Source organism: Phymastichus coffea, unplaced genomic scaffold (assembly GCF_024137745.1).
Source record: "Phymastichus coffea isolate CEN01 unplaced genomic scaffold, Cenicafe_Pcof_1.1 PCOF00170, whole genome shotgun sequence".
Lineage (NCBI taxonomy): Eukaryota > Metazoa > Arthropoda > Insecta > Hymenoptera > Eulophidae > Phymastichus > Phymastichus coffea.
The window spans coordinates 342,239-366,966 of NW_026706981.1; the positions used below are offsets into that span (position 1 = coordinate 342,239).

The 24,728-nt window shown below is 47.7% G+C and overlaps 3 protein-coding genes across 8 annotated transcripts; 1 reads left to right on the plus strand and 2 right to left on the minus strand.

Annotated features, from left to right (window-relative positions):
- Nucleotides 1–88: 88 nt before the first annotated feature.
- On the minus strand, nt 89–10,170 carry LOC131673241 (uncharacterized). Of its 5 annotated transcripts, none has more exons than XM_058951091.1 (14): nt 9,761–10,170; nt 8,045–8,691; nt 7,436–7,967; nt 6,371–6,997; nt 5,309–6,289; nt 4,769–5,230; nt 3,788–4,170; nt 3,590–3,619; nt 3,122–3,259; nt 2,920–3,041; nt 2,706–2,830; nt 2,355–2,635; nt 2,093–2,275; nt 89–2,017 (listed from the first exon to the last, which is right to left on the minus strand). In XM_058951091.1, the coding sequence occupies exons 2-14, from the start codon at nt 8,489–8,491 to the stop codon at nt 1,847–1,849; spliced, it is 4,482 nt and encodes a 1,493-aa protein (XP_058807074.1). In that variant the 5' UTR covers nt 8,492–8,691; nt 9,761–10,170; the 3' UTR covers nt 89–1,846. The 5 variants fall into 5 exon arrangements, with proteins under 5 accessions (XP_058807074.1, XP_058807072.1, XP_058807073.1 ...); XM_058951089.1 differs by having other exon boundaries at nt 3,788–4,173; nt 8,045–8,510; nt 9,765–10,169; XM_058951090.1 differs by having other exon boundaries at nt 3,788–4,173; nt 4,769–5,227; nt 9,761–10,169.
- LOC131673243 (uncharacterized) lies at nt 9,582–23,605 on the plus strand. Of its 2 annotated transcripts, none has more exons than XM_058951095.1 (5): nt 9,582–9,833; nt 16,778–17,152; nt 17,250–17,855; nt 17,919–18,389; nt 23,136–23,605. In XM_058951095.1, the coding sequence occupies exons 2-5, from the start codon at nt 17,018–17,020 to the stop codon at nt 23,373–23,375; spliced, it is 1,452 nt and encodes a 483-aa protein (XP_058807078.1). In that variant the 5' UTR covers nt 9,582–9,833; nt 16,778–17,017; the 3' UTR covers nt 23,376–23,605. The 2 variants fall into 2 exon arrangements, with proteins under 2 accessions (XP_058807078.1, XP_058807077.1); XM_058951094.1 differs by lacking the exon at nt 9,582–9,833 and adding an exon at nt 15,530–15,721.
- LOC131673242 (general transcription factor IIH subunit 1) lies at nt 12,135–14,978 on the minus strand. The gene is made up of 7 exons (XM_058951093.1): nt 14,847–14,978; nt 14,415–14,621; nt 13,981–14,339; nt 13,378–13,917; nt 12,968–13,298; nt 12,708–12,883; nt 12,135–12,632 (listed from the first exon to the last, which is right to left on the minus strand). Exons 2-7 carry the CDS (start codon nt 14,566–14,568, stop codon nt 12,507–12,509), a joined length of 1,686 nt encoding a protein of 561 aa, XP_058807076.1. The 5' UTR covers nt 14,569–14,621; nt 14,847–14,978; the 3' UTR covers nt 12,135–12,506.
- Nucleotides 23,606–24,728: the final 1,123 nt, after the last annotated feature.

Below are 24,728 nucleotides of genomic sequence, written 5' to 3' on the forward strand. Positions count from 1 at the left end.
AAAGGATGCATACATATAGCTGTGTATGCAATATAACAATAGCACTTTGCGTTTTTATTATTCATTATCGATTTATACTAAATGTACAACTATAACGTTTAGCATAGTGCGCGACGTGCGTCGAGCTGCCACACAAAATTTTTTCTTCTAAAGTCTTGCTTTCTCTGCAATAAAAGATATGATGAAACTGAATGATAATTGTAGTTTCCGAATTATTCCGCTTAATCATTCAAACGCATATGTAGAAGCTCACGATCGTAAATACATGGCACAATCTCTACGTAGCAATATCCGTAAATTGGCATTCGCAAGTCAGGGAATAATAACTGTTAGCGGACGTTTACTTTTTACACGTGACAATCCTAGTCCTAAATGCCCGCATTTCAAAAAATTTAAGATAATGAAATAATAGAGTTCTACTTTTTATAATAAAATGTGTACGTACAAACATATATGCATCATATCAGTACGCTGTTATTGTTACATATTTATATAATTTACAATTATGACTACATTTGTTTGCGCGTTATAAATTTTAAAAGATTCATCCGATCAGCCATTCACTCACACTCAAGATTTATACGCTGCAATCAAATTTACAATGAATGTGAAACATTTCAAAACTTGAACGGAAAAACTGAAAACAATAATAGCAATAATAATAATGATAATAATAGCAATGATAATAATAATGGATTATTCGATTAATATCATTCAAAGAATATACAGATAAATTTACAGGAAAATAATATTTAAATATCATTTTCATACCGAACGATCATCTATTTTCAACATAATTATTTTATCAAAGGAAGCATAATGGACTTTAAATATTTGTCCCTTATTTTGTATAAATGGAAAATATATATTGACTTATACCATGAAGCTATTTTACCGAGGTGATGTATAAGTCCAGTCTGTCATTAAGCAATAATAATTATTAAAATTAGAATATCGATACAATGAGTGAGCACGTGATTGTTATAAGCAAACTTTTCAAAAAAATATGTTCAGTTTTCTGATTCTCTTTTTGAATTCATTGTACATACGTATGAGTTCTCTTTTTAGTTTAGTCAAATTATTTGTTAACAAAAAAGTTGTCAAATATTTTCAAATAGATCAGGCGACCGTAAGTCAAGTCATCCGACTTTTATCACAATAATTTCATTTGTAAAAAATACTTGGCTAAATCAACAAAAACATGAATCATTTTAATAAAAAAAGAAAGGAACACTAATAATTGGAATTTCATAGACAAAAAATGATTCGATGAAGTCAGTTTCAGTATTGAAAAATATTCTAATTAATCCGTTTCATTTAAACGTTCATAACGTGTCTAAGATATGATAAATACCATTCCGTTTAAAATACAATAATGTCAATTTCCATACCGCGGTTTGAACAATATATAAAGATACACCTTTATGACAATGCCAAAGAAGTGATGATTGTTTTAGAAGTTTTGAGTGTCATTTTGAATAAAAATATCGGCATCAATAATTAGGTTTGTAAACGTTCACCTTTTATGGCGAATACAAAAAATTTTACAAATATACACGAACAATTATCACCTCCTTGTATTGGCACCTTCTTTAATATATTAACTAATCTAATCAAGTTCACAATAATAAATTTGATCACTAGCATTTATGAAATGCGGTACATTACACCTGTCGCAGCAGTAAGTAAGTCTGTTGCTGTTGGTAAAATGATTTATATATTGTACGAACGAAAGATTTGTTCATACTAGGTATTGTATATTAGTGCCCACTTCGCGTAAGCTTAATGCTGACTCATTTGAATTTAGTAAATGCATTGAAGAATTGGCGTCGTAATTATGCAAATACTAAGATAAATTACTATTTATCTGGTTAAGATAAGAATTTGATTGAGATTCATTAGACACGCCAGGTATCTTGAGTGGGCTAGGGTCTCCAGCATCGGCAGCCGCTTTTCTTTTGGCCTGCTGTTGTATACTGTCTATTTCAGCCCAAATGTTTCGGACTTCTCTGAATAGCTATTTAAATTATTTTTAAAGATATTAATATTATTTTGTAGAAGCAATATTTGATAAATTATCAGTACGACTAACCAAATTGAGCCACGATTCATCCGCCAATAGCTCATTTAAAATAATAGTAGTGTCCTTATTAGGATCGGCTAATCTTTTATCAGCGACCCTCCTTGCACACTCCAAAAACATGAGATACTTTTGATGAGCTACTTTATTAAACAATCCAACCTTCTTTTGACATAGTCGGCAGAACAAAAAGTCCTACATAATTAAAATTACATTAATTCATTTTTCAATTCTAATGCGTGAAAGATGATATTAAACACTATTTTAAATATACCTTTTCTTGAGGCACTTCAGGACCAGGAGGAGAACCTTCGAGTGTTGTACTATTGTACGGTTGACCGTACAGTAGAACCCTTGAGTGAATTTTCAATTTATTGCACCCTTCACAAGATTTACCTTTATGATCGGACATATTGTCTCTCAGTACATTTATGCACGGCCACGTAGATAATGCTGTTACAACATTAGATCGCCAATTGGTCGTGGAAAGTAATTGCTGTTTCCTTTCTTCCGTTATTTCGTCAACCGTTTTGACATTAGATAAGAAATAATCGTCTGGAATAAATAAAAAGTTTCGATTTACAGATGCTTGTACTAGAGGCTTTGTGTTAACAATGAAAATTACCTTGTTCTTGGAAAATTTCGGTTAAAAAATTAGAATCTAGTGCTTGCGAAATTAATGTTTGTATATACACTTCAAAGTTATCTTGATATTTTTCAGTTTCCTTCATAAATTTAATTATGTAGTCGCTGAAATACCAAAGATGTATTATGATCCGTTAATTATTATTTTTTTTATACCTTATATCTAGTTGTATTTATTTTAATGCTTCAGTTACCTATCATCCGTTATCAGTTCATCTCGCAAGAACTCCACGACTGTTTCCATTTTATTTTGTTGCCAGAATTTAACAGGCACTTGTTGATAAATGTGACGATTTTGCGGAGCCCACCCCGAGTACTACAATAATATTTCATATATTATTAAATATGTAACAATTATGAAGTTTCATCATGAAATTGATTACAAAATCGATATACCGTCGATATATTTTTATATAAAGTTCTTCCGTTAGATGGGAATGGTTCGTATTTTTGTAATAAAGTTTTGCCATCGATTCTCCACAAAGGAGGGTATTCCTGGTTCAAGTCACTTTTCAGCACGACAAATTCTCCAGACTAAAATGTAAATAAAGCATTTTACTTCTTTTTATTAAAGCGGATGCTGAGGGATTTTTTGCAGCAAAAACTGAAAATGAGTAACATTATTCAAAATAAGTCATAAAACGAACAAAATAAATAAATTTGTAAAATATAATAAAATTCAACGGACAAATATTACATATCTGTTGAAAGAATATAATATCAAAACAATTGTGAAAACGACTACTTAGTAAAGTATGAAAAAAATTCTTTGAAAAATAATACGTCTACAACACTACGATACGATGAAAAAAAAGATGAACTAATAAAAAAGAAGCTTTGGAAAGTGAAAGTTTTTCTTTTTACCGCATCATCGAAATCTCCAAATGTGGAATGCTGCGTGCAAGAAAATAAGCGCGCATGTTAGTAACGATGATTGTTCGACATTTAGCATTGTTAATATTGAGATTCGAGCTAGCCAGTGAACAGTGTTTTCTAAGTTTTCTAAGCTTCCGGTCGAAAGCGGCATGGTTTCTGCCTCAAATGATATAAGCTGGTGCTTACCTTGAATGGCGAAATGTCAATGTCTTCGTCGCTCACCGAAGCGAGCAATTTCTCGTCGATTTTACAGCTGATCTTGAGGGCATTCGCACGAGCATTGACATCGATGGGGTTCTTTCGCTTTCTTCCCGGACGCTTGGGCGTAGTAATAGAATCATTGAAGTCATCCAGCCGCTTGCGCTTGATAACGGGTCTGCCGCGCTTTTTCCGCGGCTCTTGGTCGTCCGCGTTGGCTTTCGCTTGTGGAGTCCACGCCGGATCGTTATCCGAGTCGCCTTGCTCCTCCTCTTCGTAAGGATCTGCCGGTTGCAGATTGTCCTTTAATTTCTCACTTGTCTTCTCTTTGGCTTTTCTTCTTGAACTCTCACGTTTCGGTAGGTTCAAGGCTTCTAAACAACAAAAACATACGTTACGGCGTATACAATGTTGTTTTTATTCGTGAGACTCGGCGGATAGAAGGTAAGCGCTTCTTCAACAAATCCTTTCGATCATCTTATGAAGTAACCTATACATTTAACGCACATATTCATATTACGTAATGTTTTCTTTAACCACTTGGCAAGTTTAATCAGCTCTTAAAATGAAAATATCTAGATTTAAGAGTAATCAGATAGTAACGTTTGTTTAATATTTCTGAATATCATTAGATCTAGAAATTACGAGGTATCAATTTAACTATAGACGCGGACAGTGAAAGAACATTAACAAGCAATTTAAATCGTCAATCATTAGCTCAAGTGACGAAAAACAATTTATCACGATTATAAATTGTTGTATTTTAATAATTATACAATCAAACACTGTCAATGATTAAATTTGATAATATAATACTTTTCAAATGATAGAGAAATCCGTATATTTTTCAATACAATTGAACTAAACAAGTGAGCAAAATGCAATTAATATTTTGGTTACATGCAAAAGGGTAGTGCACAGTTCCAGTTTTGGGCTCACCGTGTATAATTGTATTAAATTAGAACTCACTTTTCCTAACTGACTCGTCAGCGGGCGGAAGTACGATGCCCTTGGCAGCAGCGGCAGCGGCAGCCGCAGCAGCTGCCTTCCTTTTCCTGTCGGTCGGACCACCGGGCTTGATGGGTCTGCCCTTCTTCGGCCGTCCGTCCGGCCCTATATTTTTGATACCAGGAGCTATGAGCGGTTTGCTTGGCAACTGCTGACTCTGCGGAGGACTGATGACGTTTAGCTTTTTCTTGGGACCGAACGACAGTAGCTCATCGTCGCTGGAGAAACCGTCATCGCTGGAGTCAAAAGCTTTTCGTTCCTTGGGAAGAGGAAAATAGCGCGGATCGTTCTCGTAATCGATACTCGGTACTTCTAGTTTGTCCGAAGGTAAGGATATGCTGCCTCTGTTCCAAGCATTGCCACCGTTCGAGTCGGTGGCAGTCATAAACGGTCTTCTATGATTCCACGACGACTTTCTTGCTGCTAAAGTGTCATGCGACATTCGGGGTAAGTTATCATGTAGCAATTACCGCGCGAGATTGGTTGTCATCTGGCAATTACCTCTATTCGGCGGAGGTGAAGAATCCTTTTCGCCCTGCAGAAACTTGAGGTAGCTGGTCATGAATCCACTATTCGGATCGCTGTTAGCCGATCGCTTGAGCTCTGGATTGACGAGTGGATGATTGTTATTTATCTGCAGGGGGATGTCCGGCTGCTGCAAAAAACCCAGCTCCTCCTCGATGTCGGGCACGATGACCTGTGGTCTGTCATCGGCGAGGAGGCTATCCTGGTGGCAGTTCTCACCGGGCACCATAGCTACAGCATTCATATCTACGGTGGAGTGCATCTCATGGTGGGGAGTTTGCCCCGCTGGTACGTGCTGCTGCATCGGTGCCACGTTCGATGGGCCCATGTGGAAAGTAGAGAAGTAGGAGACGTTGGGGTTCGCATGGTGTGTCACCAGGAGCGACTGGTGCTGCACGGTCGTGGCGTTGCCCCCCATGTAATCCGTGGCGGTCTGCTGTTGCTGCTGCAGAGACTGCGTCACCACCGACGCCGTCGCCGGTGGATTGGAAATAATCTTGTTGTGCGGTAGCGACATGTTCCAGCGATCGAATTCGACGTAGCCATTCTGCTGATGGTGATGGTGATGGTGCTGCTGCTGCTGCTGCTGCGATTGTTGCGGGGCAGCATTGTGGTGCGCGGGGGGCGGTATTCGCTCGAGACTCTTACGCTTGGGATCGATACCCGCCACCTGTTGGCAGTGCTGCTCCTCGAATTCGTCGCTGTCGGGGTCCGTGCCCGTGGAGAGGCTCGGCATGCTCTTGCCGACGATAGTGATCGGATCGCCACGACAGCTGTCCAAATCCTGCAAGTTGATCGTGCTGGTTTCCAGGCAGGAGGGCCGCTCGCTCATCAGATCGCTGCTATCCGCGGACAGATAATCGGAGCCGGAAAACTTTTGCGCGTCGTTGTCCCAGCACATCTGTTGCTGCTGCTTCGCCTGGGTCAAATCCTGCGACCGGTCGAACCTCGCCGTGGCTAAAAGCGGATACGATGGTAGGTCAATAATGCGCACCTTGTCGAGCAAATATTTGAGCTGATTAAAGTGCGGGCTCTCACCGTCGGTGCTGTTGAACAGAGTTTTGTTCTCGTTAGCACCGAGCGCCCTTGTGATCACGGACGAGTAAACCACTTGATTCTGCTGGGAGGGCGATCTGGTGACGGAGACGTCGAGTGGTGAGGGTGGCGTCATTTGCTGCTGTACGCTGGGCGCCGATTTATAGGGCGTGCTGGTGGTGCCGTCAGCGTGCTGCGGCTGCAACGGCGACGGCGAAGACATGCTTGCCATGGGACTGTTGTACATGGGGTAGGTGGCAGGGCTGGGCACGTGGCCCAGCGGGCTCGCCTGCGAGTGCGCCTGCAAAGGCGACGGCCTACGAGGCACGACGACTGCGCAGTCGGGCCCGTTCTGCGAGGTGTTGGACGAGTAGGCGCTGTCCGTCGAAGCGGCGGACTTGGAGCGCGCCGGGTGATGGTACTCCGCGTCGGCGTTGGCGGTCGAGTATAGCCGGCAAGAGGATGGCGCTTGTTGGCCGGGCTGCTGCCCGAGTATGTGGAATTGCACGCTGCCGTTGGCACCTTGCTTGCCCGCTGCGGTGCCGTTCGTCCCGTAGCTCAGATTTCTCGAGTCCATGATCGAAAAGCTAATGGGCGATGACTGGCTGCTGTCGTGGCTTGCGTCCGGTCCTACGTCACGAGAGCATTATCACAGTGAGGAAATGTTTCAGTTGGCTTACGTATCTCTAAAGAAAGGATTCAGCGTTTGGCCGCTTATCCCAAACAAGATAATGAGTGTACACGACACCTCCCGTACCCGTCACTCGATTTTGATATTTCGACTACTTTTTTCTTTTTCTCCCGATAGCGTGGATAAGGTCCGGGTGCGATATGAAAGTCTTCGAATTTAAAAAATAACATTACATTTGGACTCGAGTGCGAGAAAATGATTTGACCCTCGTATGGCACATATCCACACGAGAATGAAATCACTTTCTTGCACGGTTATCTATAACTTTATTATCCGATAGGACCTATGCGGAACGAGATTTGATCATACTTGCTTTCTCGCGAGCCTGTGTCAACCGAGTTCTCGAGCACGGATGTCGAAAAAGTCAATTAACAAACCTTGCGCTGCCGTCTGCTTATCGGTGGCTGCTGTGGCGTCCAGATAAATGGTCGTTGGCACACAAGATCGCGCGACATTTGGCGTCGAAACAATGCACGACTGGTGATGCAAGGACGACTGAACCGCGTGCGTCGTCACAGCGGCATCGTCAGTCGTGTAACCACTCGCGAGAGCGTCCGAATCGAAAGCACTTGTCCCTTGGAAAAACGTGTGAGCACCGGGGATCGACGATTCCGTAACTATACACTTAATTGTACTACTGCTATTGCTAATAGGAGATTGGGCTTTACTCTTGGAGTCGGCGATACTGCCCGTCGTTCCGTTGCTCGCATAATGCGTCGCGAACGGGTTCTCGTAGGCTACAGCACTGTTAGCTTTCGTCGTGGAAGTAACGCTCGCCGAAGTTGAGACCGCAACGCTCTCGTGTGGGAGAATTCCAAACGGACTCGTGATTTGGCTGTTGCTGGGGTGTGACAGACTCCAATTGACGGTGGAAGTGGAGCTGTTACTCTGGGGGTTGTCAAAAAATGCCTGCAAGGAGAAACAAAAAAGAGAGACATGAGTAAAATTGATAAGGACAAGCAATCCCAGAGAGTTGATATATTTACGTCATTTTGCTGTGGTGATGTGAAACTAGTCCTTAGAGAGGGAATATCTGATTCGGTGGGGGAGCTTGGTTTTGGAGTGGTAACAACTTGTGCTCGAGCAATAGCTTGTGCAGGTTGAGCAATATAGTGGGTGGTCTGCTTGGGACTAGAGTGATGAAAGAAAGGAGTAAAAACATCATAGTTGACAGTTGGCGTGGAGAGAAACCCTCCCGTGTTAAAAGCAGACGGTTGGCCAGCCAAAGTCACGGTGGTTGGCCCAGCTGCTTGTATCAGCAGCTGTGGTGTGGTTGTGGACGGCACTGCCTGGATGTTGACTGTGGCCGGAGTCAGGTGCAGTACTGCCTCCGCATTTGCAGTTGTTGGGGTTGCGGCTTGGAATGTTGCTGTGACACCCGGGGTAGCAGCAAGGCGGTTGTAAGATGTGTACCATGGACCAACGGGATCCATTTACCCCCTGTTTGGCACTCTCAGTGCCACAGATTTCAGGAAAAATTTATCAGTGAGTTTCAGCATCAACTGATAAATTTTTGATAGCACAGCTTTATTTCATTGGGGTAAACGTGTTGCAGATCATGCTTCTTCCATTTGAACTTGTGCATTAGAACCATTTGGGTTTGGCATGCGGAACAACACCAACAAATTTACACCTACAACATGACAACATCTCCAATTATGACAGATATTCGGGTCGCACACATACACACACACACACGCGCACGTACGCGCACGCACGCGCGCACGCACGCACAAAATTGCAAAACAAAAATCAGAGACACATGCAGGTGCTAGCTCTAGCGCTCTGTGTTTCTTTATTTATGTAACGCAGCAAACGCGCACGATTTCCAATAATGAAAATGCAATTGCCACGCGCCATTATCTCATATTACATCTTCATATGTACCGTCGTATCATGTTTACATTGAAAACATTATCAAATGCGTGCAGGAGTAGCTTTCGTTCTCGGACGAGGAGCGGAAACAAAGCGGCGATTTCGAAAAGATTGCGAAAGCAGAGCGCCGCACGTGATCGGAGCGCAGAAAAAAGCTCTGCCAGCGTTGAGCGGGCGTCTTTATGTAAATGCTTCTGGATTCGTCAGTATACAGAAAGGCGGTGTGCGATTGTATACAACACAGAGTCGTAGGGTAGGACCGCCCCCGCGCACAGTGCGACAACTGTCGCCCCCCAGTTTTGCGTGAAACCATTGACCCACACTACCGTCTATTCTTTTCGCACGACTTACACACTCACCCACACACAGGCACACGAACAATCTGTGTCCCCGTCGTTGGCTGCTCAGAGGTTAGGTTTTTTAAATGCGCTCGCTCGTCATCGCTCTCCTCCAAAAGTTCTTGTACGTTTACTGGCTAGGAATACGATCTATCTCTCCGGTGTCTCCCCTCGCGGAGCGCTCCGACGCGAGAAACGTAAAAAAGAGGATGAGAACGGAGCAACCACGGAGCACGAGCGAGGGCCCCTCGTTCGTTCGCTCGCTCGTTGGCTCGTTCGCTCGTTTTATGCTGCGTTCGGTCGGGTCGGCCGTTTGCGCGACAGCGGAGAAATTAATTAGGAGGAACGACGAGCAATTAAAGTCCACTGCTTACAGACTCGGTCGGTCGCTCGGAGCATGCTGCACGCGAGAGCACTCAGTACTGTTACGCTATCGCTGCGAGACAACCTGTTTGCGCGGTTGCGTGCCCTTGTTCCGCGCGCACTTACCTACTTACTACGAGGACGAACACTCGAGGACTATCCTCTTGGTGGCGACATCGGCTGTGGCGGCGACGATCACGTAGGTGGCTGACGCGTGCGCTGCTCGCGGACACTACTCTCTTGGCTCTTTTGTATCGTGCGTACGAATTCACACGCCCCGCCAATGCCTACCGCCGCTCTCTTACTCTCTTTCTCTCTCTGTTTCACACAGATACACGCGCTCACACGGACGGATTCTTCTCATTCGCTTAGTCTCGTCAAGTTATAAAACGCGAATCTCGAACTCTCGGCTGCATCGGAGCAGCTGCCCTTGGCCAGTCTGAAAATAGGCCCCCAGCTCTCTCTCTCTCTCTCTCTCTCTCTCTCTCTCTCTCTCTCTCTCTCATTCTCTCTTTCTCGTTCTCTCTCTCGCTCATTCTCGGTCGGTCGCGGAAGTGTAAACGAGCCGTCGCTCTCTCGCGTCACTCGCATATATGTACACATCAATTTCGCAGCCATGGAAATCGAGAGAAAGAGACGGATTAATGCACTTGCCTAGTGTCTCCGCGATGATCCTGGAAAGTCCTCGCGCTGCTGTTGCATTTGCACTGCCATTTTGACAAGGGCTATCGATAGCGCTTTCTCGCTCAACCAGCTTCCATTTGGAACGGCGCGAGGTAATCCACTGCTGCCTGCTGAGTGTACGACGATCGAGCCGCTGCCGAGGGGGAGATGCTCCGTCGCCGTTGTCGCCACCGCCGCCGCCGCGCAAACAACACGCACAAACGCTCTCTCTCTGCCACCTATATGCCACACGTATGTGTGAGATAGACGAGCAATACCAATTCGGCACTGCTGGGCACAGCTCACACGCAGGGCGGCAGGCTGAATGTGTTGTATTTCTTGCACCACGATAAATGAGAGACACGCGCCACCTAGCCGAGGTGCTCAGCACCTATTTTATTTGTAAGCAGCTTTCTCCGGCTGATGACTGCAGCGCTAAGCCAACAACACTATGCCGTAGCGGCAACGGTGGCGGTGGCGGCGAACGCCGGCCGTTCGTCTTTCGTCCGTATACTGCGCTCTGTTCGTCTCGCTCGCTCGCACTCACGCTTACGACAACTCGTAGCTCGAATGGTATTTTTGTAGCAACGGCAAGACTTCGCGCCATCTGCACTGTGACTGCGATTTCGTTTCGCCTCGCCGCAGTCGGCTTTTTTCTTGTTTACCACCGTGTAACGCACGCCACAGTCCACACGCCGGCCTTGGCAAGCGCACTTTTTGAATAATTTGCAAACCAATCGTCTCTTGTTGAACGACGATCAAAGTCTCGCGATGCGACAATAAAAAAAACACCACGATTCGGATTTCCAGGTGGCTTGCTCCGAACTGAATGCTCACAAAAGAAACATATTTAATACATCACGCGCTGATTCTACTTACAGATCTGTCAATCAATAGCAGTCGTATTTCTTCCGTAATCCTTAGGATATACATTCTAGTATTACCGAAATTATCGCATCATTCAATCAAAAACATAGTTGTTATGTATGTATTACGGAGCAACGCATCTGTCGGTGATCCATTTTCAAATAGAACAGGAACTCGCGATGCACGCGGGATTTTAGCTTATACAATGCACCTTGATGTTTAATGACACGCACTAGTACGTAGATCGGTAGGTAAATTGTATTGTACACAGATACGTACCTACGCGATAACTGTCTTAAGTAGGTATGCGTCGGCGGTCATAGAACAAAACGATGCGATCCGAGCACGCTCGGCGGGAATCGTTTATTAGCCATATAAGGCTTGGAACAGACTTCCTTGCGAGAGCGAGAGTCCAAGGATTACTGCTCTGCCGCTACGCTAACTATTAGCAGGCAGGCAGGCAGGTGCGCATGGGGTTGCAAGTGCGCGTGCTCCTTCCTCCTCTTTCTTTTTTCCTTCCTTATAACCTACCTGGGGCTTCGACCGCGCTCGCTTCACAATTATCAGACTCACTCTGCTGCGGTGAAAAGGGCGCGCCGACTCGCGCTTTTTGCAGAATTTCGGCGAATGGCCATCGTGTTGCTATATGACCATTAATATTATACCGAGAACAGGTTTCTATCCTTTCATTCTTTGATCGCCGCCCGCACAACTCATGACTTCGCTCTATCTTTTTTATGATCTCTCGAAAATTCCTTCGCCTGCAGACCTACATCACAATTAAAAATATTATAATCCCCAGAGATTATCTTCAAGGGATTCTGTCGGATCAGATTTATATTTTTTGCCGTTATTATTCGTAGTTTTTTTTTTATACATATATTATGTTCCTAGAAACTGCACTTTTAATTGTTCAAAGTCAAATAATAATTAGTAGTGCATTAAACCATTATTGGTACTATTTATTCATTTATTTAATTTAAATAGTTTTCGTATTTAATACAGTTTCATCTGGGCACTTAAAAAATTTCCAGAATAGAAACATCATTTTTACATTTATACATTTCTCAGAAGAAGGAACTAATGAAGTTGAAAAAGTAATGAACTTTTAACGATGTCTATCAAACATTAAATTTATCCATGTAAATTTTTTTTTGCAAAATTATACATTTCTTTCGTTATTTTCGACTGAAGATTGACATTTAACATCACAAGTCTTTTTTTATAAATAATAACGATTGTTTGTCAACTTGTTCAAACGATCGAAAGTAATAAAGTATAAAAGTGCCAAGTATAAATATTAAGCGACATAGTTTGAACACAATCCAGTTGACTCTGCAGGCTATCTCAATTGCCCACCTCGTCGTTGTTGCCAAAGGGCAAATCTTCTATAGGCAGCATCGAGTAATTGATTAAGATGGCTTGTGATATGCTGACTAACAGCGGAATAATCTCGTTGCAAGCGATCCTGTGGAAAAAAATCAAAAACTCGATAAATTGAAAATTCTAGTAGAAAAGTACGGGTTCTTTTAAAGGTAGTCACCTCAAATGGTGTTAGTTTAACAGTATGAAAGTTGCGCAATGCTGCGTGCATTCTCGTAACTTTTTCTTCAAGTTGCGGTGTCGTCGGTGGGAAACATCGCCAAAAATGCTTCAACAATTCACACGTACTCACATACACACTGGCAAGTTCCCTTTCAACATCCTTGGGGACTGCTTCTATAAGAGGATTATAGAGGATTAACGCGTTCAATAAGGTTTGAAATCACTTGCATTTGCATTATTTATCTAGAGATTACTTACGACCCAGACTGTCTCTCCGGAACCCTTTCATCAGTGCTCCTCCTGGACTCAGTTCTCCCAAGGCAAATAAAGCTGCATCAGTACTGACCAGTAGATTAGAAGGCTGCCGTGGTAAATATGAAGCATTGGCCCATTTCTTAACTTCTCTCATTAATTCAACAGCGACAGTTTTCACTTGTTCTATATTAGTATCATGATTATTTTCTGCATTTGGGACCGGCCCATGCAAGTACCTATCTACCTGGGTTAATACTAGAGGTGGATCAGTGTTTATTTGTACATCACTTTTGGTGTCAAGATCCTCAAGTATGATCTTTTCTTTTACACGTTGCTGCGAACAAACAAAATTATAAATTGTTGGGAGAAAGTGAATAAGACTATTATTCATTATTTGTTATTGAATAACTAACTTTTTTTGCAGTGGGTGGACCAATCGAGGTTTGATTGTTTACTAAACTTTTATTTGTTGAACCATTTGTTTGAGGCTGCTCTTTCGATGCAGATTCTTTGTTGGTAGCATTAGCTTTCATTACCATTATACTGTGCTGGTTGAACCTTTTGATCATATTTTGATGGATATTATTGCCAGAGGTTTTGTCAGATTTTCCAATACCAATATCAAACAGCTCTTCCATATTAACATCGTCGAAGCTATTAATATCCACTAATGGGTCATCGATACCAGCTTGAATGTCTTTTTTCATTTCCTGTTCATCGATTTTGGCACATTCAGTGAAAATATCTTTGGTCCCTAGGTTAATACGATCTCTATGACAGTAGTGGGACTGGCAAAATTTAGCCCAAAACTCTGCATCTGACATCTTGGCAGGTACATACTCAGTATGTTTCTTTTTCACTGCGGAATATGTTTTGAATATCGATTCTATTATGTCACTTGACAAATTATATTTTAGTCCATTACAGCCATCTGCTTGAGGTTTTATACCAGTCTAAAAAAATATATAATAAAATATTGCAAATCCAAAATAACATTCAGATTATTTTTAACTCACGAGGAAGGCACTGTTGACTCCTATATCTTGACGAGGGACCATTTTAGCGTGTGTATATTGTGTAGCATGTTGTTCCCAGAATTCTTCAGATGTAACAATTTTAGGTATAACCAAATCACGATACAGTTGCTGAAGTTCTGGATTTTCCAACAATATTCTTTTCTTTTCTTGTAGCTGCTCATCGATTTCTCTCTTGAACTTAGGCAAAAGCTGTTGCAACATATCTTTGACTTGATCCCTGTCTTGAATTTGAGCCTCTATTCCTTTTGTATTGATAAAATGAAATGTTGATGATTGGCCATCATGAAGAACTACTTGTAGTTGAATTTTGATCTTGCCTTCGGGTGAAATTTTTTGTGCTGCACAGATAGTATCATTAAATAGTTTCTTTTTCAAATCATCAAATAAACTTGCTAACATTTGATTGTACTTACATTTGATGTCTGTGTACTTGTGACTTACGGAAAACGTGTGTTTGTTGTCAAGCATCCAGGCTATTCTCTCGTTCATTATGAACAAAGTACCGTCACCCTTTTTGTAGCGAACTTGGCCTACTTGCATTAACACGTCTTCTGAAGACGTCGTCATTTTGATTATGTTGAATTCGTCTTAAACTTCCGAAATTACACAGACTCCGATCTCTAGAAAATAAAGCAGCAATATCGTTGAAAGTTTAAATCCAATAGCGAAAAGTGAAAGTGGAAAATGGGTCGTGAACTCGAAAAACACGCCTTGCACGTTTCGAAGTTTTTATGAGCATAGAAGTAATATCACGAAATTATTAAATTTAAAGCTCATTGTTACAATAACTACCGAACTAATTGATGAAAGGACACAAAGAAAGTTCGACAGGAGGCTATTAATACCTTTATCTTTATTTTTAATCATGAATTTGTTTGAGATTTGTTAACCGGTACCGAGTGTACCAGCGCCATCACAGCAACTAAATTCCATCAAATCCGATGTATTCATGTGCAGCAGTGCACGCATACTGGCGCGTCTGCGGGAAACCGTCTGAAAACAGCTGTAGTCTCTTCAATGAGATCAGCACCAAACACGCCATCTTTGAAGTCATCCATTAGTCTTACTATGGCGCTAAATTTAAATCCACTTCAAATAAATGAAAAATAAAAAGTAAAGTGTTGTCATAGAACCTCGCGCTAATTTCGATTGTTTCACAGTTGTATATCAAATTCCAAAGACACTCGAAAAAGCTCACAAAGATACAATATCCATGTGATCAAGGTTTCCGAAAAATTTCGCAACGATATTATAAGAGTAAAAATTAGGTCAAAGTAAATAGTCAATAAAATTAGCGATTCTCCACGAAATAACTTGAATTATTTGGTAATTAGTCGAATTCAACAGCCATTAGTAGTGAGTCGAAGCTCGACCAAACTCCAGTCGAAGAGTCTCCAACCGAGGTGTGCACTGGAGCGAGCGAGATAGCGAAATAGGATGATAGACGAAGTAGGGAGAGCCACGAGTGGATATGTGTATTAGAAGGCGAGGCAAGGCGCGGCGAGGGGCGAGCGCTGCAGGCAGGCAGGGTTGCAGACTGCCATGACAGTCGCCTGGTCGGTGCGCCGCAGCAGCAGTAGCACGTCGTGCGTGCGCGAGTGTCGCTGAATCGTCCGTAGTGTAGTCGGCCGGGCGTCGTAACTGTATAGAGTGCAATAAACTGCATTGTCGGAGAGGCAGTTGCAGTGCGTGGGTGTGTGCGCAGTTCCAAATCAACGGTGTAAGTGTGTGTGTGTGTGTATATGTGCAGCGGCTATCGAAATAAAGCTTAGTTTTGCGAGGAGCGCAGTCGAAGGTGTACTCGCAGGCGGCGTCTTACGTCTAGCTGAAAGAATTGAACGTCGTGTAGGACGGTACCTGCGATACATCGCGGCCAGGAATGTGTGTGCGGTCCGCGGGCTAGAGGTTAGGTTAGCTCCGTGTTCCTGCTGCTTTTGCGATAGGGAAATCGAATGTCCGATTGTATATTGCGAGCAGCGCAGCGCGGTCAGCTTGTTTCGTCGTGTTTTCCTTTTTCATCTCTCCTCTCCTCTGTGCTTTCCCAGAAGCTGTTGCGCTTCCGTACGCCCGTTTTTCTAGGCGGCAACCACCTCTCTCTTGCGCGCGCGCTCTCTCTCTCTCTCTCTCTCTCTCTCTCTCTCTCTCTCCCCCTCCCTCCCTCTCACATGCTGCTGTCTATCTGTCTGTCTCTTTTTCTCTTTCTCGTCTACCTACCAGCTTTACACCTGATTTTTACTTGGCCAAGCTTGAGCGTTTTGCCGCAGCCGCCTTCTTTTTGCATTCCTACCCCGCGAGGTTGTTTCTGCTGAGCTCTGAGAGCGAGAGAGAGAAAGAGAGAGATATTTTTGCCGAGCGCGCGCATTGTTTATCGTGGACGGCCGGCCAATTAGGAAATTGATTAATCTTGTAAAAATAGCGCTTACTTCAGCTCTCACTGCGTAAGTACCCTCGATAACGGCTAATGCGATGAATTCTTATCGGTGCAGAGAGCGCTGAAATGTGGGGTGTCGATACGCGCTCAATCAATGACCGTGGTTTTGTCCTCGGCAGCGTAGCGCTTTCAAACAAGCGCATTTTCTTGGCGCGATTATTGAATGAAAAAGCGCGAGTTCGGCTGCAAACAACTGAATAGGCATAACTCGCGACGGGTTGCGCTCGGAAGGCAGGCAATACTCGGCCGCCGAGTTGGCGCTGAGTTGTCGCTCGACGAAGATGAAACGGGCGAGCGACGAATCGGAGGAGGAGTCGTAAAGAACCGTCGAGCGTTTGATTGCAGAGCAAGTGGCAGAAGGCAGCGAGTTCGGGCAGCTGAGCGCAGCAATAAAGCGCCTGGCTCAGCGTATCACACAGCAGGCCGCGAGCGAAGAATGTCGGCGGCGGCCGACGAAGGTCGCGCGCGATTAGAGCCGTAGTTGGACGTGGGCAGCAGCTGGACCGAGGGAGCGGGAGGATGTTCGCGGCGGACAGCCGGTCGGCCGAGTAGACTAGAGCAGCCCGGGAAAGCAGCGCCTCCAAGATGTTCAACTTCATGAAGAAGGCCACGGAGAAGGAGGAGAAGGACAAGCGGAAGCGCGACAAGCGCGAGAAGAAGGAGGTGAAGAAGCGCGAGCGCAGCAGCATGTCCGCCGAGGAGCTGCTCAGGCTGGACGAGGTGAGTGGGGCTGTTTGTAAACAGCGAGCCGGCGCGCTGGCCACGTGCACGCGCGGGCCGAACGCCGCTGACTCGGCCGGCGGCCGATCGATTGCAGATGCGGCGCTCGCTCAAGATCCGCGGCCGGCGCAAGGAGAAGGAGAAGCTGCCCTCGGGCATCACCGCCGACTACAGCGCCTCGTTCTTCGCCCAGCTGGACCGCGACGTGCTCGAGGAGGTGAACGGCGCGGGCGCCGGCGCCGCCGCGTCGGTGCTCGGCCTCGGCCACGGCCAGAGCGACTCGTCCGAGGCCTCGCTCAGCTCGCTCGGCAAGAATCTGCCGCCGCTGCCGCCCAAGCCTCCCAAGCGCGGCATCCTCAAGGGGCCGCGGCCGGGCGTGGGCGCGCTGCTCGGCCCAGCGGACGGCGCGGCCGAGGCCGCCGCCGCGGCCGGCGGCCCCCTGCAGAACGGCGCGCTGCCCGACGGCCAGCACGACTGCAACAACCTGCTGCAGCGTAACACCCTGCAGAACGAGCTGATCGCTTACCAGAACCTGCCGGCGCAGCGGCCCAGCCGGGAGGAGCTGCAGCTGGCCTACAGCGAGGAGGAGTGCTGCGCGGTGCGCCGCAGCCCTCAGCAACAACAGCAGCAGCAGCAGCAGCAGCAGCAGCAGCAGCAGCAGCAGCTCGGCCAGGCTGGCCAGCAGGACGGCAGGCTGCTGCACGTGAGTGCCCGTGCGCGCGGCGCGCCCCGGGGAGGCCTGATGCGAGGCAGACTTGCTCCGCAGGTGGCGACCAGCGCCAGCCCCTCGGCGGACTCGCTCACCGACACCACCAACTCGTCGTTCGCCACGCCGCCGTTCAGCCTGTCACCGGTGGGCGAGTCGCAGGGCTTCGCGCGCTGGCGCAGCAGCAGCTCGTTCGAGGAGCAGGCCGCCGTGGAGCTCGCGCTGCCGGAAATCGTGCCGCTGGAGCTGCCCGAGCCGCGCGAGCTGCTGATCCAGCGCCAGCCGGCGCCGCGTTTCGACTTCGGCTTCTCGCTGCGCCGGGCCGTGGTGCTGGAGCGCAGCGCCCAGGCGGTCGCGCACATGCGCTCGGTCATCTTCGCCGAGCCCGGCGCGCTCGTGCACAACGTCAACGACACGGGCCTGCTGCCCGGCGACCGCCTCATCGAGGTCAACGGCATCAACGTCGACGACAAGAGCCGCGAGGAGATCATCGATCTCATCAAGAGCTCCGACGGCAGCGTCACTGTCAAGGTACGCCTCTCTCCGTCTTTCGGCCTGGCGGCTCGTGCAAACTCCGCGTTTCCGGGGCATCGAGGTAGCGTCGTGCGATTGCACATCCGGATACTCCACTTTTCCAGAGAGTGACGGAGAAACGAAAGGATGTGCGAGGCGGTATGGCAATTGTCGAATTGACACTATGGGCGGAGTGAGAGAAAGAGGAGGGATACGTGCGGTTCGCGAAAAATGCAGGCTCGACGAGAGAGAGAGAGCGAGCGAGCGAGCGAGCGCTTAACCAAATTCCTGGGATCGCTACGATAAATAGTTGTTTTCAAAGCGGGAAACGGGCAGCGTGTCGCGACCAAGAGAGGGAGCATTCACGTCCATGCCTTCTCGATCGATCTTTTTTTCTCCACTTAAATCCCCGACATTTCGACTCTGTACGATTGCAGTCAAACTTTTAGTCGATTGTTGTAAAGCGAGTCGCAGAGAGAGAGAACGCGCCAGAGCAACGCACATCCAAAGCAGAAGAAAAGGAGAAAGGCGCGCTTAGGAAAATGCCGCGCATAGCGCAAGAATGCGTGCTGCGGTGGAGTTAATCGACGCCGGGGCCCTTGACCGTTTGAAGAATAATGGCCGCTCGGCCGAGCGGCGATATTCGTATAGGTGCCGGCGCGAGGGTGGCGCACGCGCGTCCTTGAAACAGTCGGCGCGGCATTTCCATGGCGACTAAAGGTTCGATCGAAGCTCCGCGCGCGCGACGGCCCCGTTCGTTCGCCGAAACGCGCGCGCGCACGGCAATGAGTTTCCGAGGGAACGTCCATTGTCCATTGAGTTCTCGCGTGACGTCCATTGTGATGGCGCCTTGGCCGCCGATTGTTTTTAATCGACACTTTCGTCGCCGGCGATCGACGGGGTCCGACGCTATCCATCGGTGCGGTATGGCTGCTCTCCGATCCATCGACGCGGCTGGGGAGGCCGCCGCCGCCGCGCGGACAGATCGTGTCTTTCGTCGGCGCTCCGGCTCTTGGGGCCGTGAAAACAAACGATCAGACGCGCAGCAAGCGGTTTTACGAGGCCCGCGATGCTCAGCGGCGACTATTATCGAGTGGGCTTTAATGAGTCCGGCCGCGATATCGCCACGGTTTGTTTTCCGTCGATCGGCCAAGCGGCGAAGGCTCGTTATTGCCGCGATAAAGCAGCCGGCGCGGATAGCGTCGCGAGGCCGAAGACAGCTACGCGCGCACAGGCAGCAGGCGAGTCGGAAGCTCGTCTTCCGCTCGTTACGCGCCGCGCTCGATAAGCATCTCCCGTGGAAAGAGTAGAGCGGCCTTGCCGCTGCCGAGCCGTATTACGCGAGCTGTGCGTTTCGTTTTCACTATTATGGAGTTGCCCGCTTCTCTTCCTACTATCCCAGCCGCGTGTCGTAATGACTTTCGCACGATATCGTTGCCGCTCCTGCACTCGTCGAGCGGTGCAGATCTCGTCACCGCCACTCATTTTTTGATCTTTTCATCGTGCGATCCACCTTCGACGACCGTCAACTGGTTCGTCTCTCTCTCTCTCTCTCTCTCTCTCTCTATCCCTCCCTCCCCATCTCTTTCTCTCTGGGGCACGCTCTCCTTCCTACCATATTTTTGGGATTGCCGAGTCGTGGCTTGGATCCGTGGGCGATGGCGCTCTTATACAGATTCAAGACTTCTCGGTGCTGAGAAATCATCGGAATGCCAATGGAGGTGGAGTTGTTCTATACGTACGTGATGAATTTAAGGTGCAATAGCTCACTGCATCTGCAGCGACAGGGTCGGAAAAATCAGCTACTCCTAAATTCCATTTTTACAGCGACAAGTGGAATGGCTTGTCGTCAATACTAGTTGGTTTAATTCACAGGCCACCCAAAGTGACCATTCAGAAAATCGTTGATCTTTTCATTGCCTTGAGATAATTGAGCAGTGACTAGTCACAAGATTATAATGGGGGATCTGAATGCGGATATGTCATTGGCGATGGATGCTGATGCAAGGACGATTAGGTGCCTGTCAGAGAAACTCTCTCTGAGGATAATTGACGATTGACTAACGTAGTGTACTGGACCTCCACGGAAATGGATTGACATTATCCTGACGGATAGCAATGATACGGCGACACTGCACAAGCGACTGCACTTGTACCGTAACTAGGCATTTATTCAATCTCTAAAATCTTAATGGAAGAGGGTTATAAACAAGTTCAACTCGATCTTACATTTAGCCTCAAATAAACTGGCCCTACTGAAGAACGTTTACCTTTCAAAGAAATATACCCCGTCGTTTGGCCCGGATTTAGACGACCGATCTACAAGCGCAATGCTACTCGTTGACGTTATAAGCGCATCGCTGGGGCGGCGAGTTTCTTCAACTCAGCAACGAATTTGATGCTCGTATTTCTCCAAAAGTAACTTTAAAACGCTCTTGATAACGATAAAAATCTTTGGAAAGAAATGCCAAAACATGGTTTCTTGCCGAAAGGAAGGGAAAGAAAAAAAACTTTATAGGTTTATACCAGTTAAACTGAATGATCATTTTACGAGAGTGTTCATCTCTCCTCTTCAAAATATTGCGAATGCGATGAAGGTTATAATGGTAACAAGCGAAAAAGGTTTTCGCTTCAAATCGATAAAATTTAATGGTATAACCTTGCAGTATCACATCTCTCGCAAGCAAAAGGAGTAGATGACGAACTCCACAGCTTGATTGCGAAGGTTCTTCCGGTTATAGGCGGCTACTGTTTCTTTGCACAAGGTCTTTTTCGACAGTTTGGAAACAGGCCCAGTTCATAGTTCTAAAAACCACATTTTTTTCTACCGAAGGCCTGTAGATTTATCTGCATTCCGCTAGGGATAACTTATTGGAAATTATCGCGAGGTTGTCCTGAGTAGCACAGATGGCGGTGGAGTAGACGATGGGCAAAGCAATTATTTGCGGTTCACAAAGAAACATCGATGCTACTAAAAGTATGGAATGACCAGGGGTCGAGGTGCAGGGTGGGATTTTGGTCGCTTTCAACGATGAGATTGTCAGCTTTGGGGCCACGTTGGATAGCAAACTAATATGGAAACAGCATATTGACCAAGTCTCTAAAAAGGTCAATAAAGTGCTGTATAGTTTACCCTATATTGATAGAATCTCTGATCCAGTCACATCTGAATTACTGCGTGATGGTATTTTAGACTGCACTCAGTAACTCGTGCATTCGCTATATATTTGATGTATGCTTCTTGCAGGAGCTATTACTCTGCTTATGCACAAAATCATTCATGAGAGAGCCTAAATATTTAGCGGAGCTATTCTTTGCATACAAACCCGACTTCTTTGGTAGGGAGAACGGCCGGAGCTTACCATTTCCAAGGCGAAAACTGAGACTTAGATCTTTTCAAGTCTTTGGTGCTCGCCTATGGAACTCTCTTCATCTCTACGGATTTTGTCTTCGCTTGCTGTCTTCAAGGATAGGGTGCGAAAATACTTTCTTGCCTTAAACCCTTAAGTTTGACTATTGCCTACTTTTTTTCTTTTTATTGTGGGTTACGCGTGTATTTATTTATTTTATATTGCTAATTACGGCGCCACTTGTCTCTCTTTAAAGCAAGTTACACTGGTCTTGCTGTACCGTGATAAGATATCTAGTCTTGATTTTCCCTGTTTGTGTATTTTACATGTTTTACGTGTCTTTTTTACCTACAAGTTACTGATTGACGAAATCTCTACGCAATACCTTAATTTTTAATACAATAGGTCCTTAACGAAAAATTTCATGTTGCTACATAGACGTGTCTTTTGCCTTAAGATAAACGAGGGTACTATTAGAATCACTAGAAATTGCGTCCGTTGTTCCCTTCATTTTCATTTAAGACCGGCCAAATGGTATGGACCCCTCCCGCTTATCCATGTTTTCAAGCTGCTTGTTCTCGAGGTCTCCGTCGTTCATTCGTCGACGGTCGAAACGACGGAAGCTCGGCGACGAGACAGTTCCGGGCGCGAAGCACTCGGCGATGCTCGACAAGCGAGGCTGGTTCCGTGTTTCGCTGAGCGTGCGCGCGCAACGAGGCTTCGCGCTCCGTTGTTTGGGATCGGCGCGATCGATCGCTGCACCGGTTGCTCGCCGTCCTCGCCGCCCGTCGGTCGATCCGCCAGTCGCCACTGCAGTCGGCTCGCGAGATATGCAGAGGCTAACGGGATTCGAGAAGGATACGCGATCGCAGGCGCAGCGGCTCTCGACGATGCTTCGCCGACGCGAGTCCGTCCGCCCTGCGGCGGCCCTGCCGCACGAGCGGCGCGTGACCGGACTCCACTATGCCGCGATCCCATTGAAAACACTCGGATGCAGCGCCCGCGCGTACGGCAGAGTCTCCTCGGTTGCGACGAGTCTACGGTTCTTCGCCGGGAGCCGCTGTAACGTGTCTGCGTTCGTGTGCTCGCAAGCCACTTGCTTTCGAATGCAGAGTGCACAGCTTCGGTGAGCAGCCGATACGGCCGCGGGTTTGCGCCACGTTCGCGGAACGAGGCGGAAAGTGGAATCGGCGGGAACTATCGGCAGCCACAGGAACGTGCTCGCGTGGCTGTCGCGTTGGCTTACGTCACGGTGACGCTCGGCGGCAGCGAAAGCGCCGACGATCGCTCGCGAGCGAACGGCCCGCGCTACGTTGCGCGTTTCCCGCCACGAGACCGTTGCCAAAGGAAGAGCGCGCTGTTCGCGGCGAAAGGGCGGAGGAGGACGCGCTGACGGGTCGCCTTTTGCTTGCAGGTGCAGCCGGTGGCCGAGCTGTCGGAGCTGTCGCGGCGCAGCGGCACCGACGGCCAGAAGGTCGAGCTGGCGCAGGCCAACATTCGTGGCGGCACTCTTAGGCGCTCCGGCAGTCTGCGCTTCCATCAGCACCGGGTGAGTAGCGACGGGGACTCGACGCTCAGGCGACGCAGCGCCTCCGCGCTGAAGGCAAGAGAAAGGCGCGCGCGACGCAAATCCGGCCGGGTGCTCGCCGATTAACGGTACGTCCACGCGCGCGTATCGGTCGCTCGTAGCGTCGCGGCTCACCGGCAGGCGCGAACAGTCGAACGTGACTCCTTTCCTCCAGCTGATCTGGGCACTTGGCAGCCGCCGGGAGTCGCGCTCGATTCGATTGGTCGGTCCTCTCGAGTCAGCGCGACCCGAGCTCGCGTTCGCGATCGACCGGCGGTCGGACTAGAGCCGCGCGATCGATTCGTGGCGGCGTATCGCGGAGAACGCACGCAAGGCAAGCGAGCGCGTGACGTTAAGTGGAGAGATGAGAGAGAGAGAGAGAGAGAGAGAGAGAGAGAGAGAGAGAGTAGCGCGCGGAGAGCAACGAACGAGGCAACAGGTAATCCGATGACGAGGCCGACACCGGCTTTTCCGATCGGCTTTTCGCTCGTCCCCGTTAGCTGTGCCCACCGGCTCCTCTTCCCTGCTACTCTCCACAAACGAACGGGTTCGCCTTTTCCGCGTCGGCCTCGATCGCGAGCAGATCGGTCGACAGCTCTCCACGGTTCCGATAAGCGCGTGGCAAATATCCGCGCGTACCGTTCAGCCCGCGTGCGCAGCCGATAGCCCAAGCGAGCGAGCGAGAGAGAGAGAGAGAGAGAGAGAGTCGGAGATGAGAGAGAGAGAGAGAGAGAGAGAGGAGAGAGAGGAGAGAGAGAGAGAGAGAAGAGAGAGAGAGAGAGATGAGAGAGAGAGAAAGCACGCATGCCGAAAAATACTACCGACTGGCCCCGGTACTCAATCTCGATCGGCTCGGAGTGCGTCGGCCAACTTTTCATTGTGCCCGCAGTAAATTTGGGGGTCAATTGCTTCCGCGCTCGTTAACGCTCGCGGATCGTCCGAGCTTTCACACCCTCGCAGCGAGCATATCGCGTGCGCCCCGGAGCCACGGTGGCGAGGAAGAAAAGCAAAAAGAGCCGCTAGTCCAATTCTTCCGATCGATGGGATTTAGGCCGAGACGTATCGACGCGGAAGCGTGCGAGAGAGAGAGAGAAAGAGCGGAGGTGTGACCTCTCGCTCGAGCGCGTGCCGCGCGGGGAGCAGCCGAGCGAGGTTGTTGCTCCTCGGCGCGCACGAATCCGCGGCTTTTTTCGGCCGCTATTATTATTCGACGGTGTCGGCGCGATCAGGGAGCACACCTCGTCTGCTCGTAGCCGTGACGGCAGCATCGATCGACACCGCTTCGCACGGGCCAATCGGACGATCGCGCTCGCCGAATCGGGGTTCGCGCTCTGCGAAATCGCAGAAGCAAGTTGATAAGGGCGAGAGCTGCGCCGGAGTGCCGATCGACATTGGATCGTCGATCTTGCACGCGGCCACTTTGTTCTCGGTCGATAACGT

Excerpts from the sequence above, each read along its gene's own strand:
- LOC131673241 (XM_058951089.1), bottom strand. The coding sequence starts at position 8,491 with ATGGATCCCGTTGGTCCATGGTACACATCTTACAACCGCCTTGCTGCT. Across the intron at positions 3,260-3,589 it reads TTGGAGATTTCGATGATGCG|TCTGGAGAATTTGTCGTGCT; the intron begins GTAAAAAGAAAA and ends TTTACATTTTAG. Across the intron at positions 2,276-2,354 it reads CTGAAGTGCCTCAAGAAAAG|GACTTTTTGTTCTGCCGACT; the intron begins GTATATTTAAAA and ends TTAATTATGTAG.
- LOC131673242 (XM_058951093.1), bottom strand. The coding sequence starts at position 14,568 with ATGACGACGTCTTCAGAAGACGTGTTAATGCAAGTAGGCCAAGTTCGC. Across the intron at positions 12,884-12,967 it reads CCGGAGAGACAGTCTGGGTC|AAGCAGTCCCCAAGGATGTT; the intron begins GTAAGTAATCTC and ends ATCCTCTTATAG. Across the intron at positions 12,633-12,707 it reads TTAAACTAACACCATTTGAG|GATCGCTTGCAACGAGATTA; the intron begins GTGACTACCTTT and ends TTTTTTCCACAG.
- LOC131673243 (XM_058951095.1), top strand. The coding sequence starts at position 17,018 with ATGTTCAACTTCATGAAGAAGGCCACGGAGAAGGAGGAGAAGGACAAG. Across the intron at positions 17,856-17,918 it reads AGGACGGCAGGCTGCTGCAC|GTGGCGACCAGCGCCAGCCC; the intron begins GTGAGTGCCCGT and ends CTTGCTCCGCAG. Across the intron at positions 18,390-23,135 it reads ACGGCAGCGTCACTGTCAAG|GTGCAGCCGGTGGCCGAGCT; the intron begins GTACGCCTCTCT and ends TTTTGCTTGCAG.